The sequence below is a fragment of the Balaenoptera physalus genome (assembly GCF_965194825.1).
Source record: "Balaenoptera physalus genome assembly, chromosome: 3".
In the NCBI taxonomy this organism is placed as follows: Eukaryota; Metazoa; Chordata; class Mammalia; order Artiodactyla; family Balaenopteridae; genus Balaenoptera; species Balaenoptera physalus.
In genome coordinates this window covers 59984382-60003715 of record NC_138890.1, presented here as the reverse complement: position 1 = coordinate 60003715, position 19334 = coordinate 59984382, and the positions used below count along the sequence as shown (strand labels likewise).

General features: G+C 46.8%; 3 protein-coding genes and 1 long non-coding RNA gene across 17 annotated transcripts in view; 2 read left to right on the top strand and 2 right to left on the bottom strand.

The window, feature by feature from the left end:
- The window catches only part of LOC309657223, a 116739-nt gene extending 107429 nt beyond the window's left edge, over window positions 1-9310 (bottom strand). Inside the window, exon 1 of the long non-coding RNA XR_014261720.1 lies at window positions 7931-9310. This is a non-coding gene — a long non-coding RNA (uncharacterized lncRNA). The remainder of the gene's footprint in view (window positions 1-7930) is intronic.
- Window positions 1-10946, top strand: part of SLC35A4 (solute carrier family 35 member A4) — a gene marked incomplete at its 5' end in the record, with an annotated part of 27625 nt that extends 16679 nt beyond the window's left edge. The window contains one exon of one of the 3 annotated variants that reach the window (XM_082454270.1): window positions 9323-10946. Of the gene's footprint in view, window positions 1-570; window positions 3675-9322 lie in introns of those variants that run through there. The other 2 variants (XM_082454269.1, XM_082454268.1) reach the window with 2 other exon arrangements.
- TMCO6 (transmembrane and coiled-coil domains 6) overlaps window positions 1-19334 on the top strand; it is a 20919-nt gene extending 1585 nt beyond the window's left edge. The window contains exons 1-12 of one of the 12 annotated variants that reach the window (XM_082454217.1): window positions 13867-14047; window positions 14182-14294; window positions 15819-15934; window positions 16041-16224; window positions 16483-16587; window positions 16764-16849; window positions 17064-17198; window positions 17415-17526; window positions 17764-17827; window positions 17971-18065; window positions 18477-18644; window positions 18898-19334. In XM_082454217.1, the coding sequence (XP_082310343.1) occupies window positions 13963-14047; window positions 14182-14294; window positions 15819-15934; window positions 16041-16224; window positions 16483-16587; window positions 16764-16849; window positions 17064-17198; window positions 17415-17526; window positions 17764-17827; window positions 17971-18065; window positions 18477-18644; window positions 18898-19011 (1377 nt within the window). In that variant the 5' untranslated portion in view covers window positions 13867-13962 and the 3' untranslated portion in view covers window positions 19012-19334. Of the gene's footprint in view, window positions 1-13864; window positions 14048-14181; window positions 14295-15818; window positions 15935-16040; window positions 16225-16482; window positions 16588-16763; window positions 16850-17063; window positions 17199-17414; window positions 17527-17640; window positions 17828-17970; window positions 18066-18476; window positions 18645-18897 lie in introns of those variants that run through there. The other 11 variants (XM_082454213.1, XM_082454209.1, XM_082454214.1 and 8 more) reach the window with 11 other exon arrangements.
- Window positions 3968-7379, bottom strand: CD14 (CD14 molecule). Its single transcript, XM_082454264.1, has 2 exons — window positions 7195-7379; window positions 3968-7105 (listed from the first exon to the last, which is right to left on the bottom strand). Exons 1-2 carry the CDS (start codon window positions 7195-7197, stop codon window positions 5990-5992), a joined length of 1119 nt encoding a protein of 372 aa, XP_082310390.1. The 5' UTR covers window positions 7198-7379; the 3' UTR covers window positions 3968-5989.

The window sequence follows — 19334 nt, the reverse complement described above, 5'->3', positions numbered from 1 at the left end:
TGCCAGTAACTGAAGACAAAGACCAGATAAGTTCTTTATTATATCACAAGCCACTCTCTGGTTTTTCACCAAGGATCCCTTATAGCCAAAAGAATCATACCTGTCTGATCATCTACATTTGGTGTACATCTATATAACAGGTAGGGCAATAGTAACAAGATGAATATGCCTAACATCTGGAGGAATCGGCGTGGGGTAGACATAGGAGGCTTGTATTTTCCCATACATTTGACTATCAATATTGATATTGTAGTCTTACCAACAATGCCAGTGTTATATCTCATTGTTTAGCTGTTACGTGAAAAATAAGAGTAATTAGTTCAGTCCCTCATTATATCTTACGATCAAAATGTCTCCCACGGCAAGGCCACCCAGGTTTGCAGTCTTCTCCTATATCTCATCAGGTTCCAAAGCAAAAGTGGTCTCAGGATTAGATGGTTTCACCCTGAGACATCTGGTATAACTGAACTAAGGGACATACCATCTTTTTCTCTGAGCCCCTTTGAAGCATTAGTGTAATATGGGATTTCCTTCACTGCATAACCTATTTATTCGTTCCTTCACTCTCAGCTTATGTTCCTCATTCTAAAGTTCATACGGTTTTCAACAGATGCTGAATAGTCAGAACAATCTTATAAAAGAAGAACAAAGTTGGAGGACTCACACTTCCTGATTTCAAAACTTATTGTGAAGCAATAGTAACCAAGACACTGTGGTACTGGCATAAGAACAAACCTAGAGATCAGTGAGAGAGTAGAGCAGTAAGGGTCCAGAAATAAACCCATGTTTCTATGGACAGCTGATTTGACAAGGACATCAAGAACATTCAATGAGGAAAGATTAATCTTTTTAACTAATGGCACTGGGACACCTGGACATCCAGATACAGATGAATGAAGTTGGACCCTTACCTCAGACCATATACAAAAATTAACTCAAATCGATTAATTTCCCAAATTTAAGAGCTAAGACTATAAAACTCATAGAAAATACAGAAATTAATCCTCATGACCTTTAGGCTGGCAATGAGTTCTTAGATATGATACCAAAAGCAAGCACAACAGAAGAAAACATGATAAACTGAATTTCATCAAAGTTAAAAACTTTTGTGCATCAAAAGACATTATCAAAAATATGAAAAGGCAGCCTACAAAATGGGAGAAAATATTTGCAAATTATACACCTGATGATGATCTAGTATCCAGGATATATAGAGAGCTTCTACAACTCAGCAACAAAAAGACAAACAACTCAAGTAAAAAATGAGAGAAAGACTTGAATAGCCATTTCTCCAAAGAAGATATACACAGTGCATAAAAAGATGCTCAACATCATTATACATGAGTGAAATGCAAAAAGACAAACAACAATTAAAAACTAGGAGAAAAATTTGAATAGATAGTTCTCCAAAGAAGCTATACAAATGGCCAACAAGCATGTGAAAAGACGCTCAAAATCCTTGGTCATTAAAGAAATGCAAATCAAAAACGTAATGAGGTACCACTTCTTACTCACTAGTATGGCTCTAATAAAAAGAAAAAACTGTGCTCTGATTCAGTTGATACACACAACTGAAAATATAAACTTTCAGGGCATGTATTGCTTTTTTTAAAATATACATTTATTTATTTGTTTGTTTTTATTTTTGGCTATGTTGGGTCGTCATTGCTGTGCACAAGCTTTCTCTAGTTTTGGCGAGCGGGGTCTACTCTTCCTTGTGGTGGGCGGGCTTCTCATTGCGGTGGCTTCTCTCGTTGTGGAGCATGGGCTCTAGGCGCGCGAGCTTCAGTAATTGTGGCATGCAGGCTCAGTAGTTGTGGCTCACGGGCTGTAGAGGGCAGGGTTAGCAGTTGTGGCGCACAGGCTTAGTTGCTCCGCGGCATGTGGGATCTTCCCGGACCAGGGCTCGAACCCGTGTCCACTGCATTGGCAGGTGGATTCTTAACCACTGCACCACCAGGGAAGTCCAAACCCTCATACATTGTTGATGGGAATGTAATATGGTGCAGCCGCTGTGGAAAAGAGTTTGGAGGTTCTTCAAAACATTAAACATATAATTACCATATGATCCAGCAATACTTCTCCTAGGTATATATGTAAAAGAATTGAAAAGAGGTACATAAACAGATTTGTGTACTAAAATGTTCATAGTAGCATCATTCACAATAGCCAAAAAGTGTCCATCAATAGATGAATGAATAAACAAAATGTAGTTTATACATACAATGGAGTATCATACAGCCATAAAAAGCAATGAAGTACTGACACATGCTACAACATAGATGAACCTTGAAAACATTATACTAAGTTAAATAAGCCAGACACAAATACTGTATGATCCCACTTATATTAAATATCTAGAATAGGCAAATTCATAGAGATAGAAAGTAGATTAGATGTTCCCAGGCTCTAGGGCGAGGGGAGATGGAGAGTATTTGCTTAACGGGTACAGAGTTTCTCTTGGGGTGACAAAAGAATTCTGGAAATTGCGGTGATGGTTGCACAATACTGTGAATGTAATTAATACCACCGTACCTTACACTTAAAAATGGTTAAAATGGCAAATTTTACTATATATATTTTTTTTACCAGAATAAAGAGAAAAAATATATATCTTATTCCTGTCTGCATACAATCATGCTGTTTCCCTCATCTTAATGAAGATTATCTTATGAACATAACATCAATCATACTCCATGGTGAAAGACAAAACTTTCTAAGATCAGGAACAAGAGAGGGATGCCCACTTTTGTCACTTCTATTTAACATAGTACTAGAAATCCTAGCCAAAGAAGTTAGGCAGGAAAAAGAGACAAAAGACATCCAAACTGGAAAGGAAGAAGTAAAATTATCTTTGTTCACAGATGACATGATCTTATATGTAGAAAATCCTGAAGATTCCACACAAAAAAACCTGTTAGAACTGATAAGCAAATTCAGCAAAGTTGAAGCATACAAAACCAACAAACAAAATCCAGTGAGTTTTGTAAAAAAATAAACAGAAACCTCAATTAAATAGAGTTGGGAGACCAGAAGGGACTGCTTCATGCCCTGAGACCTTAGGAGAGCCCAACAGGAAGAAGAAAGATTCCTTTTTTACTGGTGAGGAGCCCTCCCACCTTCCTTTTCCTCTGTATAAAAGTGTTCTCCTACCTTTGCCATACAGAAACTTGCATGTATTGATAGCTCGCCGTGGTTGCAGACCCCTGAATTGCAATTCTCTGCTGATCCCAAAGAAACCTGTCTTTGCAGAACTATCTGACAGTCTATTTGTTTCAGTTCAGCAGTTTCTATACACTAACAATGAACAGTCTGGAAACGAAATTAAGAAAAACAATTCCATTTACAATAGCATCAAAAAATAAAATAAAGTACTTAGAAATTAACTGAAGAGATGAAAGATGTACAATGAAAACTACAAAAATTGCTGAAAGAATTAAAGAAGACACAAGTAAATGGAAAATCATCCCATGTTCATGGATTGGAAGACAATATTATTAGGATATCAACACTCCCCAAGGCAAGCTACAGAATTAATTAAATCCCTGTCGAAATCTAATGGCATGTTTTGCAGAAATAGAAAAATCCATCCTAAGATTCATATGGAATCTCAAGGGACCCCAAAGAGCCAAAACAATCTTGAAAAAAAGAATAAAAGTGGAGATCTCACACTTCCTGGTTTCATAACCTATTATAAACCTACAGTAACCACAACAGTGTGGTACTGACATAAAAACGGATATATGGACCAATAGAATTGAATAGAGAGCCCAGAAATAAAACCTCACATATATGGTCAAATGGTTTTCGACAAGGGTGCCAAGACCATTCAATGTCTTTTCAAAAAATGGTATTGGAAAAACTGTCTATCCACATGCAAAAGTGTTGGGAGGCAGAGATATTGAATAATATCCACCGAACTGAGAAAGAACTTTGAGACCAAAAACAAAGAAGGCAACTCCATAAGTGCAATTTTGAAGTTTATTGTGGGTACTGACACACAGCCATATTATATAATGCGTATTGTGAACTTACCTACAGCTAGGATCCAGAGGCATTCACAGCTGCGCTCTGCGAAGGGGATACCTTGGATTTAAAGGGGCCAAAGCGAAAAACAGAATTTGACTACCAAGTAAGACGCACATCTGCATCCAAGGGAACCGGGGCTTCTTCCTCCTGGGGGGTCTCATGACCATTAACCATCTGTGTCAACAAAAGGCATTCTTCCAGTTTTCGTATCACATGAAGGCAAGAGTAAAAGTTGTTAGGAAAGTAATCTGGCTTGGGTGCACTCCTTGTGAGTAGACTAAAGCTCAGTTGTGCAGAAAGGGGAGGGGCAAGACTGTGGGCCTAAGATGGAGCTGACAAAATGGAGTCAGTGCGGTTCAGCCACGTAGATTGGCAGTTTATTTAGCTGTCCCTATGACTCTTTGAGTCCATGGTCTGATAACCTGTGTAACTCTCACATCAATGTTAATTTGCATTCTCCGTTCCTTTCTGTGTGGTTCTGGACACTGGAGGGAGGCAGGCTGGAGGGCTATGTTTCCATGCCTCCTCCCACTCCTCTTGAGGTCCCCCTCGAGGCAGATACCTAGATCTCTGCTGGGTGTGGCTGCCTCCTTGATGTAATGAAGAAGGAACCCTTAGAAGGAACAGTACTTCTTGGCTGATGTCCTGGGTCGCTGAGATAATGTGGTTCAGAGGACGTATACTATTAATTGCCCTGTGCAGGGGTCCGAGAAGCTGTGAAGGGTCTAAGGTGTTATCCTGTTTGCAAATCAAAGAACGATTATACACACATATACTAACATAGTCACAAGATCTCTGGTTCAGAGACAGGCTGTTAAATGACAGCATCTTGTATCAGTTCCCCAACCCCAAACTGCCGCAGACCGGCTGCAGAAAGCTAGAAGCTCCTGGCGGTGAGGGGTAAGGAACTGAAAAGCACCAGTATAGGATCAGAAGGGCCAAGACAACTGATGGTTGCAAGGCAAGTTTATTCAAAGAGCATGAATGTATATATAGGTTTAGTACGGAACGAATAGCAGACAATAAATCAGTAAACCTTGTTTTCCACATAATTCTGTCGCCACTGTCTATGCGTTAGCATGCTTTATGGGCCATTCTCTGGAGGTACAGACTTCCCCCTTAGGGCAGCACGTCCTTCTTCTGGGGAACAACCAGGTGCTCTTAGATCCAGAGCAGGCACCTGGAACGAAACTGGCCGCAAGCCATTTTCCTTTTTTACGCTCAATACCGCAGCGTCAGGAGTGCATACCAAGAAAGAGACAAGCAGTTCTCCGGAAAGCAGAAAGCTGAATAAGCTTACAGCTTGGGGGTCACCACACCAAACTCCCCATTACATGACACAGTGAAAGCCAATGTACCTGTGTGTGCAGAGGGGCTGTACGCTACAGGAGAGGAACCCTGAAATTATAAAACTCAGAGCTTATGTAGAACAAGTGGCATAGCTGTCTCTCCTCACTGGGGGTTGGAGGAAAAAAAGAGAGTGAGAATAAGCAAATGGCTCTGGGTTTTATTACCTTGGAAAGGGAGAAGCTGACTCTTGGAAAATGCACCAGAGAGGAAACATTCTATATCCTCCTAGGTATGTTTACCATTCAAACATCCTTTAACACAGGTGCCAGTAATCTGTTCAGAAAGCCCGCATTGGGCAGAAACCCTTGGTTCTCCCACACAGCCCTAGACAGGCGACTTTTCCCTGCCCTTTCTGCCCCAGTAGTTCTTTTCTAAGGAAGGGCAGGTATGGTTTCTAGGGAGTTAGGATGAAGAAAGTTTAAGTATAATGGATTCGCTATCCAGCAATGTGCCCAGTAAACGTCTGTTGAGTGAATGACACGGACCCGCTGTTTAAGATTTTAATGAAGATGGGGCAGAGGGTTGGTTGGTTGAGATGTCCTGACGAGGCTCTCCCAGAGCCAGGGCAATCTGAGCCAATTCATTCCTCTCCCCCCCTCTCCCCTGGGCCTTAGGCAAAGGCCCCGGCTCCCTGAAGCAGTGCCAGGGCTCCTGACACCCCCATGGTCAAGGCGGAACGCGCACAGACTGGGACCACGCCAGAGCTCTTCAGGTCTTCTTGGTGATTGAGGGCTCCAGCGTCCAGAAAGGGATTCCCGTCCAGTGTCAGGTTATTTACCTCGGGCAGCTCGTCTGGCCGCGGCGCCCTGCTTAGCCTGTTGCAGCTGAGATCAAGCACGCTGAGCTTGGGCGGCAGTCCTTTAGGCACTTGCTCCAGCCCCGCGAACGACAAGCTGAGAGAGCTCAGTGAGCTGGGCCAGACACACGAGGTAGCGCCCGGGGCGGTGGCGCGCAGCGAGTTGTGGCTGAGGTCCAGGCGGTGGGGTTGCACGCTCGCCGCCGCCAGCGCAGCGCACACGCTGCTGAGCGTCTCCATCCCCGCGTTGCGTAGCGCTAGACCTTGGAGGGCCGGGAACTTGTGCGGACAGAGAGCCGCAATCAGCCCGCGCTCGCCGAGTCCAGGATTGTCAGACAGGTCTAGGCTGGTGAGGGCCTGGAAGGTGGGGAGCTGTGCGCAGGCAAAGGCAAGCGAGTGTGCTTGCGCGATGTTCAGTACCCTGAGACCAGGCTTGAGCCACTGCTGCAGTTCGCCGAGCCAGGCACCTCCTGTTGCCCACGACACGTTACGGAGACTGAGGGTGGAGAGCGCAGGCCCAGTGGCTTCCAGAGGCGGCGGCGGCATCGGGCCGGTTACCTCCAGGTCCTCAAGCGTCAGTTCCTTGAGGCGGGAGTAACCGAGCGCACGCAGAAGGGCGACCAGAAGCAGAGCAGGAACCTGGGCAGCGCCCAACGTGAGCCGCCGCATTCGCAGAGCCTTGATTGTGTCAGCGTACTGCTTCGGGTCGGCGTCGGCGCTCTTTAGAAACTGTTCCAGGCTGCGGCCGCCGCCACGGATCTCCACCTCGACAGCAGCCACACACTGAAAGGCGCTAGACCAGTCAGGCTTCGGATCCGTGAAGTTGCAGACGCAGCGGAAATCTTCTTCGTCCAGCTCGCAGGGCTCTGGTGTGGCCGCAGACACACGCAGCAGTGGCAGCAGTAGCAGCAGCAGACAGGGCACGCACACCTGCGGAGACAGCGGAGGTCAGGGCGGATCCTGCCGGTCCCTAAGGTTCCCCGAGTAGCCCTCCTTCGGCCCTAAGAGCATACACTCACCATGGTCGATAGGTCCTCAGAACCTCTGCCTCTCCGCCGGGCTCTGGGATGGGCTGTGGCTTCTTTCCTTTACAGCGGCTCTTGTCGGCTTCCAGGCTCCACAAACCTATCTGTCCTTACTCTTTGGCAGCCTCTGAAAGTTTATGTAACCCTGGGATGTCACTCCGTTCCCTCCTCTTTGAACCCTGTCACTCCCCACTTTTCTTCCTCCTAACCACCCCATCCGCTGTCCTTCTGGGAAATTTTGCAGTGAATGATGTTGCCAGGAGAGGAGCCATAACAGGAAGTATTTTGCAAGGTGTCTAGGGCCCTCTGCCTCAGGCAGTGCCCTGATGACTCAGGTGCCCCCAGCCTTGTCTGGGATGGGGAAAGGAAGATCCCCAGTGCCTCAGGCCAGGACTCTTACGTCCCCTGCCTATAGCCCAGTGACTCAACCCGGGTAGTTTCCTTAACATTTCCCTAGTCTTGGTAGTTACTGTTAACCTCCTGTCACCCAAGTCCAACTCCCTGAATATCCTCAGGTATTTAACTGCGTATTTTGTGGAAGAGACTGCAGACTTCATCTATTGACTCCAAGGGCTAGAATTAGGTTCAAGAGAAGGAAGTTGGTCTGAGGAACAGCTCCCCCCGCCCTCCTTTTTTTTTTTTTTTGCTGACTTGTTCTTTAAATTTGTTTATTAAGAAATAATAGCTTTTTTTTTTGGCCACACGACATGTGGCATCTTAGTTCCCCGACCCGTGCCCCCTGCATTGGAAGAGCAGAATCTTAACCACTGGACCGCCAGGGAAGTCCCCTCACAATTTTTTAAAGTGATAGCTTTCTTAAAAGTAGAGAAGTCTATGTGTTTAACAGAGACACATTGGCCAAGTCCCTCGCTCTCTTAGTTTCCACTTCCCCGCCCTGAAATTTGAGAAATGAAATATTCCTAAATATAATTTTCCCACTTGTACCTAGCTCTCTCCTGCCCTTTCCCCAGCACAATTCCTATGCCCTAGGAATGAAAAGCTGGACCTATATTGAATGAGGATTAATTAGTAACTCACCTGCTTTGTCAAGAAAAAAAAGCAAGTGTCCCAGAGGGTGGGGAATTGTTACCAAACCAGGTTTGTTTGCCCAACAGGCAGTAAGCCAAACACTGAGACGCTTTGGTTTGTAGCAGAGAAAGGGTTTATTCACAAGGCATCTAAGTGAGGAGCAGGGAGAACAAGTCTCAGATTCACCTCCCTGAAGGCAAGGGGCTTGGGATATTTATGGGTGAAGGGTATAGGGTGGTTGGAGGTACTGGGGAAGGCGATTGGGGACAGGAAAAAGGTGAGGTAATCAGTATTCTGCTCAGGTGTATCTGAGTTACATGCTTCTTCATGGGATGCATGTTCAGAAAGTGGTGGCATTAGCATGATCTGAGGGTGAAGTTTTGGCCTTCTGATGTCAAAAGCCATCCATCCAACACTCGCACAGGCCCAGTTGGAGGGTCAGTGGTTCCAAGCAGTCTTAATCAGCTGGAACACGACCTGGCAAGAGCTGACTCTAAGTTCCTGAAAATCAACTTAAGGAACTGTTACTATAGCAACCCATTTGTCAGAGGTGTTATCCACAGAGGGGCAGTTAAAGGAGTCTTGTGACATATTGTGTAAGCTACATGAGGGTATGTAATTTGCAGGAACAATTAAGGCAAGCTTGATCGGTGAAGGCAGTTTACATGATATTATTTATTAAGCAAGTTACAGTTCAAGGGATCTAATTGATGACTGCCCTCAATTTTAGAAGGGCTATGCTTTTAAAACAGCCCTCACAAGTCTGAACTTCTGGATTTCTGGGCAAAGAGCTACATGAAAAACATTTGAATTTTCACTTCCCTTTTTCCAGAAGTAGCCACATCTGTCCACAATCCAAACAAGGAAGCCCCATCGGACCACACTGCTCCCTGTGTGTCCTGTTGGGCATGTTCTAATACCCTAAGCCATGCCTAAAGGCCAGACCATGTCACTGGGACATCTCTGAGGACCAAGATATGAGTATAGTTCAGTGTGAAATACACTGACTCTGCAGTCAGACAAAAAGGCTTGGAATCCCAGCTCTATGGCTAAGGTTGTAACAACAGCCCTTCATTGTTATTTTCTTCATCAGAGTCTCTGCATTCAGAAGACTCAGGCCACTGAAGCCTGGCTCCTCAGGAAATTCCATCACCTTAACAACAAGAACCTACTGTATAGCACAGGAACTATATTCAGTATCTTATAATAACCTATAATGGAAAAGAATCTGAAAAAGAATATATATATATCTATCAGGTTGGCCAAAAAGTGCCTTCAGTTTTTAAATAAAAATAAAAGACACATTTTTTCATTTTCACCAAGAACTTTATTGAACAACATATTCACCCTTTTGTTACACTACCTTCTGCCATTTTTCAGGGAACTTCATAATTCTATCTTCCCAAAACTTTTTATCTTTTTGAGCAAAGGACTGTTCCAGGTGCCTTTTACAGTCCTCCAGGGAACTGAAATTTTTTCCATTAAGAGAATTTTGTAAAGACCGAAATTAATGGAAATCCAAAGGTGAATGTGTGGTGAATATGGTGGATGAATCAGAACTTCCCAGCCAAGCTGTAACAGTTTTTGTCTGGTCATCAAACAAACATGCGGTCTTGTTTTATCCTCATGGAAGATTATGTGTTTTCTGTTGACTAGTTCCAGACGCTTTTTGTCGAGTGTTGCTTTCAGTTGGTCTAACTGGGAGCAGTACTTGTTGGAATTCATCGTTTGGTTTTCTGGAAGGAGCTCATAATAGAGGACTCCCTTCCAATCCCACCATATATGCAACATCACCTTCTTTGGATGAAGACCGGCCTTTGGTGTGATTGGTGGTGGTTCATTTCGCTTGCCCCACGATCTCTTCCATTCCACGTTGTTGTACAGTATCTGTAAACCCACCTAACATGATTCAAAATGGAGTAACACCTGTCAAGGGCACCTATTAAGTCTCTTTCAGACACCCGAGACCTGGAAAATTACTGAAGACTGCAAGTCTATTCTCCGAAAAAACACATCCTATAGACACACAGCCAACCCCGGTACTGCTGTGGACCAGAATAGACATGAACCCACCTCCTTTTCCTGCACCTTGCCCTTTGAAGCCCAATAAAAGATTCAAACCCCACTCTTTGGGGCCAGTGCCACCCTATGTGTCTGGCCCCTTTCCTCCCTTGGAAAGTGGAGGAGTAAAAACTTTCTTTTCTTCCCTGGTTAATATTTCTGTGAATTCTTTCACAACCCGCGTCGGCTCACCTAACAGTATCCACTTTTCATCGCCCGTCACAATTTGTTTTAAAAACGGAACGTTTTCATTACGTTTAAGTAGAGAATCGCGTGCGGAAATATGGTCAAGAAGTTTCTTTTCCCCCCCGCTTAACTTATGTGGAACCCAAACATCAAAGTGATTAACATAACCAAGCTGGTGCAAATGATTTTCAACGCTTGAGTTGGGTATTTTGAGTATGTCGGCTATCTCCCGCGTGGTATAACGTTGATTGTTTTTAATTAATGTCTCGATTTGATCGCTATCAACTTCAACTGGTCTACCCGACTCTGGAGCATCGTCCAGTGAGAAATCTCCAGCATGAAACTTCGCACACCACTTTTGACATGTTCGATCAGTCACAGCACCTTCTCCATACACTGCTCAAATCTTTTTTTGCGTTTCGGTTGCGTTTTTACCTTTCTTAAAATAATAAAGCATAATATGCCGAAAATGTTGCTTTTTTCCTTCCATCTTCAATATTAAAATGGCTACACAAAAATTCACCAATTTCGATAACTCTTTTTAAAAATGCATGCTGATATGCCAGCTGTCACATACAATCTAACAAAATCGCTTTGAAGGAAGTTAAAGACAACTAAGTGCTACTAGAGCCATCTTACGGAAAAAAACGAACGAACCTTTTGGCCAACCCAATATATATATACTACACAACATTGTAAGTTAACTATACTTCAATTTTTAAAAAATGGTTAAAAAAATTCCATCACCTTAGGGGAGACACTCTGGATGAGGGGTCCAAGCTAAGAGGGGCAGTAATGTTTCTGCAAAGGTCCCCAACTCACACCTTGATTCAAAAAATATCTATCGTTTGTCTAAACCAAGTGCCAGCGCTAATACCAAGCCCTGGGATGCTGATGTGACCATCACATGGTTCCTCAAGTACTCTAGTAGGTGCGGGAGGCAAATGCAGATGCAGAACTACAGTCCATAGTGAAGAGGACTCTTACAGAGGAGACAAGGACTTGGGGGAGCTCTAGAGAAAGGAACAGCTAGCCTTGTAGTAGAGAGAACATGAGGCTGTTTCTTACAGGATTAACAGAGTTGCCAGGCAGATAAGTGCAAAAAACAAAAACAAAAACCAAACAAACAAACACCCCAAATAAAAAACAATTTGGGCTGCTGTAACTGTTTGAGCAGACACTCTGGGCAGAGCATAGATTTTTCCTGGGGACTTGCCTTAGCTTCCCAACCAGGAGAAAGAAGTAGGTGTTAGAAGCCAGCCTGCCGCATGAGGAAGGGGACAAGACCCAGATCCTATCCCCAGCCAGAGCATGGTGCATTAATAAATGGTGCTCAGGGAATTCCTTGGTGGTCCAGTGGTTAGGGCTCTGTGCTTCCACTGCAAGGGGCACGGGTTCGATCCCTGGTGGGGGAACTAAGATTCCTCAAGCTGCACAGCCAAAATAAAAAAAAATAATAATAATAAAGTTAAATAAATAAATGGTGCTCAATAAATGGCTGTCCAGAGGCTGGATGGATGCTGGACCTGGAGAGAAGATATGGAGAACAGGATGATGGTCTGCAGATATTTAACTAGATGTTTTGTGGAAGAAATCAAAGACTTCACCGATTGACTCCAAGAGGTGGAACTAAATTAAAGGGAAGGAAATGGGTTTGAAGAACAGTTCCCATTCCTGGATTTGTTCTTACTTGCACATTTGTCTAAGTAGTAGCTTTCTAAAGATTAGAGGCCTCAGTAAGAATTCTTTTTAACTTTTTTTTTGACCGCACAGCTTGAAGGATCTTTGTTCCCCCAAGAGGGATTGAACGCGGGCCCTTGGCAGTGAAAGCGTGGAGTCCTAACCCCTGGACCGCCAGGGAATTCCCTCAATAAAAGTTCTTAAGTGCTACCAGGACTCTACTCTCTTGGAGCTGTGAAGGCGGTTTGGGAGGAGACAACGTCAAACAGTTACACTGTAACTTAATGTTAGCTGTGAAAAGGGTTATGAAGGAGAAGCGTACGGTGCTATATGCTCTCATAACGGGGGCACTGGTCCAGTAGTTCTGAGTAGGGGACACTGGAGATCTCGAGGACAGTGTTAAATAAGGGAAGAGTGCTGGTTGTAGTGAGGGTGGGGTGGCAGAGACAGGGCTCTAGGCAGTGGAACAGCCTGTGCAAAAGCCCAGAAGAGAAAAAGTGCAGGGCTTATTCAGGGAACAAAGATTCTAGGAGAGATGAGTATGGTAAGGCTAGAGAGGTATGCAGGGATTAGACCATATAGGGCTTAGTTGGCCACAATTCAGATTTTGAGGGTATGGAACACAGTTTTTGTTTGTTTGGCTGCGGCGGGCGGCTTGCGGGATCTAGTTCTCCGACCACGTATTGAACCTGGGGCCATGGCAGTGAAAGTACCGAGTCCTAACCACTGGACGCCAGGGAATTCCCTGCAGCACGGTTTTTAATTCACCAGTTTCCCCAGTACCTACTAGATTAGTGGCTCTCAAAATTTGACGAAAGAACTACTTTATCCTGAAAATAATTCACTTTTTTAAAGTATTTTTAAAATTTTTATTTATTTAATAAATTTATTTTTGGCTGCGTTGGGCTTTCGTTGCTGTGCACGGGCTTTCTCTAGTTGCAGCGAGCAGGGGCTACTCTTTGTTGCGGTGCGCGGGCTTCTCATTGCAGTGGCTTCTCTTGTTGCGGAGCATGAGCTCTAGGTGCGCAGGCTTCAGTAGCTGTGGCACGTGGGCTCAGTAGTTGTGCCTCTCTGCCTCTAGAGCGCAGGCTCAGTAGTTGTGGTGCACGGGCTTTGCTGCTCCCTGGCATGTGGGATCTTCCTGGCCCAGGGCTCGAATCCGTGTCGCCTGCATTGGCAGGCGGATTCTTAACCACTGCGCCACCAGGGAAGCCCTTGCGGTTCACTTTTATTCAGAACAGTGACACATAATTGAATTTGTTTCCTTTTTCTCACCTGAAAAATGAGGATAATTGTCATGGCGAACATTCAATAAGGTAATGCACTTCCAGGGGTTAGCCAGCTTTCATCACTGAGAGCCGTGTTATTGGTGAAATGGAGTTCGACATCTTCCTAGAACTCGGGTTAGTTTTGAATGTTCATTTAGAATCTGTTAGGGATGGGGAGGTTGTGTTTGCTGAGTGGAAGGTGACGCTAGGGGCCTGGGGCTGTCCGAGTCGAGGTTGAGTTACTTCCTTTACTAGATCGGAAGCCGAGAAGCCGGAGGCCACGGGGAGGGGCAGCTATCTGGAACTCGCTCGTCTAGAGATCCGACTCCTCCTCTAACCTTCGCTTCGCTCCGATCCGCCCCGCCCCGTCCCGCCCGTGGTCGCTTCCCATAGTTCCGCCCCGCCTTCTCTTCACTTCATGCCCCGCCCACTGGCACCTCCCCTTCCGCCCTGCGCTGCGACTGCGCAGTCCGTACCATGTTCTAGACGCCCGGGCCCTGTTGCGTGCTCTGTGGTGCCGGTTTACTCCCGTTCCACCATGTGGAGCCGACAGCGGGGCGGCCTCAAGCCGTTACGCTGCGGGGTGGAGCAGCTACGGTGCCGCCGGCGGGAGCGGGAGGCAGGTGCGGGCGGGAGAGGGAACACGGGAGGATGAGGGTATGGCGGTCGGAGTAGGGGTGAGGAGGCTTCCAGGGTTGGAGATGGGTTCTGGGTCCTGGGTGCCCCTCCCATGATCAAGCGGCTCCTTTGCTCCCAGCACTGCGGAAGGCACGGAGAGAGCAGCAGCTGGTCAGCAAGAGGCTGCTGAGAGACGAAGCCTTGGAGGAAGCCGAGGAGGGATGTGTGGCCATGATCTTCGGGGAAGCCGAGGTGAGGGGGCAGGGTGCTTGGTGAGATCCACACCAGGTAGCGGCAAATACCTTCTCTTGTACTCGAGGTCCGCCCCCAGACCTGAACGCGGTCCCTTCAACACCTCCTTCCGTCTAGTGGGCCAAGCCGGAAACCAGGGAATCATCCTCGACAACTCTATCCCTCATCCCCACATCAATACATCAAGTCTTAGCCCCCCCCCCCCTTTTTTTTTACCTCCTAAGAGATGTGGAGTCTTTTAAATGGCGTTGCCATCACGATCGCCACCACCCTCTTCTCTGAATACTTAACAGCAGCCGCCTAACAGGTCATCTGCAGAAATTTTGCCTCCTCAAGTTAATTCTCTATACATCAGTCAGATGCGTCTTTTAAAAACACAGAGACCAAAATCCTTCCTGTGATCTACACAGTCCAGCATGGTCTAACCTCTGCTACTTCCAACCTTATCAGTTCACTCATTTCAGCCAAATTGTCCTCTTTTCAGTTCTTGGAACAATATACCAGGCTCTTTCCTGTCTCAAGGCCTTTGCATTTGCTGCATCTAAAGTGGGTCTGCAGAGTATTAATCATACTAATTGTTTGCTTGTTACCGTTTCTCCAACTAGACTTTAAATCCACAGGAACCTGGACCTTATCTTATTTGTCATCATTGAAAACTCAGATGCCTATACAGTATCTGGCATATAGTAGATGCTCAGTATTTATGGAATAAGTGAACGAAAGAATTTCTTTCAGCTCATTTATTCATTCAGCAAGCATTGGGCATCCCCTGTTTATATTATGTTTACATATATAGTTTACAAAGCACTTATACCTAGGTTATACCATTTATTCATTGTGTGCTTACTTTATACCAAGGCACCTATGCTGGGTACTGAGGTACAGAAAGATGAAAAGAGAGTCCCTTTCTTTGACGTGTTCACAACCCATTGAAGGAGTCAGATGTGCTCCTACCTGTCATGAAGGAAACATGAGGCACAATAGAAACCCCTGAGTCTTCCAAAGGGAACCAGAAAGAGCTAACTTCTCAGAGGCAGTGAGAGCAGAAATCTAAAGGAAGTGGAGGACCTGGGGAGTGTATCCCAGGCAGAAGGAATAGATTATGTGAAAGCTTGGAAGCATTAAAAAACACGTCATGTGATGTGCAGTGTTGTTGCAGTGTCGGTTGCATGGGGAGAATCGCTAGAGGGATAGGTTATGTCAGGCTGAGAGGTTTAAATGTTATCCTTGAAATAACACAGTAAAAAGGCAGAGTAGATGTTATGCCCATTTTTCAGGTAAGAAACTGGGGTTTAGTCCCCTGTAGCGTAAGTGGCAGGGCTTGTATTAAACCCAGTTCTGATTCCCTCTTCTGTCCACTGTACTGCAAGGTTGGCACTTATTGGCCATATTAGTGTGAATGACGAGTTCTAGAGATAGTGCCATATTGAAGGGCTCACAGCTGAAGTGGGCAGAGCAGAACTCATGCCTTGCTTTCTGGCAACTATGTGTTGCCATCTCTCTTCTCCCTGCCCTGGGCTCCAGATCCAGCAGTTCCTGCGGTTAGCCCAGCGGGGGACAGAGGAAAAGGAGAGAGAGGGGGCTCTGGTCAGCCTTCGGCGAGGCTTGCAGCGCCCTGAGACGCAACAGACCTTCATCAGGTCAGTGTGGGTGGTGTGAGTGTGTGGCTGGGGCTCTGAGGGGTGGACAGGAGTGTGGGGGGGATGGGCCACTGTCTGAGCAGGGCTCTGGTGCTCACTCATGTAGGCTGGAGGGCAGCATTCGGACCCTAGTCGGGCTCCTGACCAGCAACCAGGCCCTGCTGCAGCTTGAGGCGGCTCGGTGCCTTCATGAGCTCTCTCACTCTGAGCAGTCTGCAGTAGTTGAGGCCTGCCTGCCAGCCACTTCCTACCTTCTCACCTACCTCTCCGGTCACAGCTCAGACTTTATAGTAAGCCCTGCCCTTTCCTACCTTGTTCTTGGTTTGGATTTAAAAATTGTGCTTTTGGGTCCAGTTTGAGCTGGCAGGTAGGCAAAAGAGGAAAACCTGTTTCTCCTGATGCCCCCAGCCATACACACACCCATCATCTCCCATTCCCCTGTGCCCACATCCTCAAGGACAGGTATGCTCCAGCTTCCCCACTCCCACCCCTACCGCACCCCGGCCTGAGACAGGCCAAGCCCAGTGCTTTTGTTGTCCCGCTCTCAGGAGCTCTGTCTGTATACACTGGGTAACCTGATTGTGGAGAGTGAGGCTGTGAGAAGGCAGCTCCTGCCACAGGGCATTGTTCCAGCCTTGGCTGCCTGCATCCAGGTAAGTGTCCACCTCCTTGCTTCCTCTCTGGGCACCCATCCCCTCACGTCTCTCCACATGCCCCACCTGCTTTGGGTAGGCAGCTCCAGCCTCTGCCCTGTGCTAAGGGGTTGAAAGTCTCAGGAAATCTTATGGCCTAGGTTCCAGAGTCAGATCCCTACTCTGTCTGCTTCTAGTCTCCCCATCTGACTGTGCTGGAAGCTCTTGGATATGCCTTGTCCCAGCTTCTGCAGGCTAAGGAAGCTCCAGAGAAGATCATCCCGTAAGTAAAACTGAGTCTCCAGATGTGTAGGCTGGTGTGACCTACTTGGTAGTGTAGCCCCTGATGCCTGATCGAGTCTTGTTTCCAAAGCTGTTGCACATTTCAACTCCATGTGCCTGACTGGGAAGAGCTTTGGGTTTGGACGCTTTCCCACCTGCTCTCAGGGTTTGGGAAGAGTGACTGGCATCTTGCCTTCTGTGGTTCCTACTCACAGCTCTGCTTCTACTGACAGCTCTGTCCTGGGCTCCACTCTCCCCCAACATATGCTGCAACTGTTGCAACCTGGCCCAAAGCTGAACCTTGGAGTAGCTGTGGAGTTTGCCTGGTGCCTTCACTACATCATCTGCAGGTAATAGGCCAATTGGGAAAGTGCCACAAACCTCCCCTGGGGCTTCCTTCCATGACACTCAGGTTTTTGAACTTTGGTTTCTGGAATTGTTGTGGTGAGTTTTCTTTGTTCTGTGGTCCTCTCTTCTTGGAGCTCAGGAAACCTACAGACCTAGGCCACTTGCCACCTTAAAGGTAGGATTGACCGAGTAGTGACTACTTGCTTCCTATTGCCCAGCCAGGTCAACAATGCCCTGCTCATCACCCAGGGCGCTCTGTCCACCCTGGGGCTGCTGCTGTTGGACTTGGCTGGGGCTGTCCAGAGAACTGAGGATGCAGGACTGGAGCTGGTAGGTGACGAGGACAGGTCAACATCTGGGTGACCTTTCTTTTTACTCAGCTCCTGCTCCAGTGTGCAGGTTGCCCCTTCCTCCTTAAACCTGAACCCTAACTCGTCTTTGCAGCTGGCATGCCCTGTGCTTCGGTGTCTAAGCAACTTGCTAACAGAGGCAGCAGCAGAGGCTGTGGGAGGGCAACTGCAGCTCCGAGATGAGCGTGTCGTGGCAGCCTTATTTATCCTTCTGCAGTTCCTCCTCCAGAAACAGCCCAGCCTGCTTCCTGAGGGCCTCTGGCTCCTTAACAACCTCACTGGTAAGCACCATAATCTGCCTAGGCCTGGACCTTTAGACACTGGGAATAATTCCTCATGGCCTGGGCTGAGGTGGGTAGGATTGGGAGTGGGTTGGTTTCATGCCCCAGTTGGAGGAACTTCACCCTGACATTTTCCCTTCCAGCAAACAGTCCTAGTTTCTGCACCTCCCTGCTCTCCCTGGATCTGATTGAGCCCCTCTTGCACTTGTTGTCTGTATCTAATGTGGTGAGCGTGTTGGTAGGTATTGGGGTCACTTGAGCCCAAGGTCTGGTGGCCAAAGTGTAAACAGTGGGAGCAGCCCTGAGCCCTCATAAGTACCCTTAGCTGAGAGCTGGCAGGTGGTGTGGTATGGATGGCTTCAGGGCCAGACCATTAGTCATAATCCAGACAGTCTAGGTGTGAGTCCCTAAACTGTAATTTACTAGTAACTAACCTTGGGCAAATCAACTAACCACCTTAAGCTTCAGTTTCCTCATTTATAATTGGGAATAGTAATCCTACCTGAGGGTGGCTGAGGGGATTACAGAATATGCATATAAAAGTGCTTGGCACAGTGCCTGGGCATGTGGTCAGCATTCCATAGAAGCTATGGTTAAAATCTTTGGTTTTCATCGTTTGTGGGGACTGTGTACATGTATCTGTCTGCAGGTGCTCACGGTTCTGTGCAACGTTGCTGAGAAAGGTCCTGCTTACTGTCAGCGTCTATGGCCAGGGCCCCTGCTCTCCTCCTTGCTGGACACGTTGGCTTTCTCTGACACTGAAGTAGTAGGCCAGAGTTTGGAGCTGCTGCAACTGCTGTTCCTCTATCAGCCAGGGGTGGGTTTCTGGCCTTAGTCCCCAATCCTTCTGTTCTGAAGCCTCTGGTCTCACCATGGCCCCTTTCCTTCCAGTCTTAACTTTAGTCATTTCTCTGGGCCTGGCTAGCCTATGTGGGCTCCAGTTCCGAACTTCCATACTCTTGTTGGGAATGCATTCTTCCAAGAAGAGGTGGGCTAACCCATAAGACTGTGGTAATTGCGTGTTAGGACTGAGGGACCCAGTGTTGAATCCTTTTCTTCCCTGCTCTCAGGCTGCCCAGGCCTTCTTGCAGCAGTCAGGGCTGCAGGCCCTACAAAGGCATGAGGAGGTGGCACAGCTCCAGGATCGTGTGCATGCTCTCCAGCAGACAGCTCTTCATGGGTGACTTGACTTCTCAAAGTCATGTACTCCACTCCCCATCTCCCCCACTCCCCATCTTCCTGGCCCACAGAGCCCCTTTGGGAGGTTTAGAACCATAATGACGTCATGCCCTCTGCTCCCACATCTAAGCCTAAGCCAAGATCTCTGGATCCCAGCTCCTCCAGTTTTACCCAGCAGTGTCCAGGCGGGAGGACCAGAGGGAACTCAGTGTGGCCTACTTAATCTGGGTCCATAGAATCTCATTTTTTCTTGTCCTTTCTCTTTTTTTTTTTTGCTTCAGCAGCTGATGGCTTTTGATGGGACGGAATAAAATAAGTTTTATTTTTA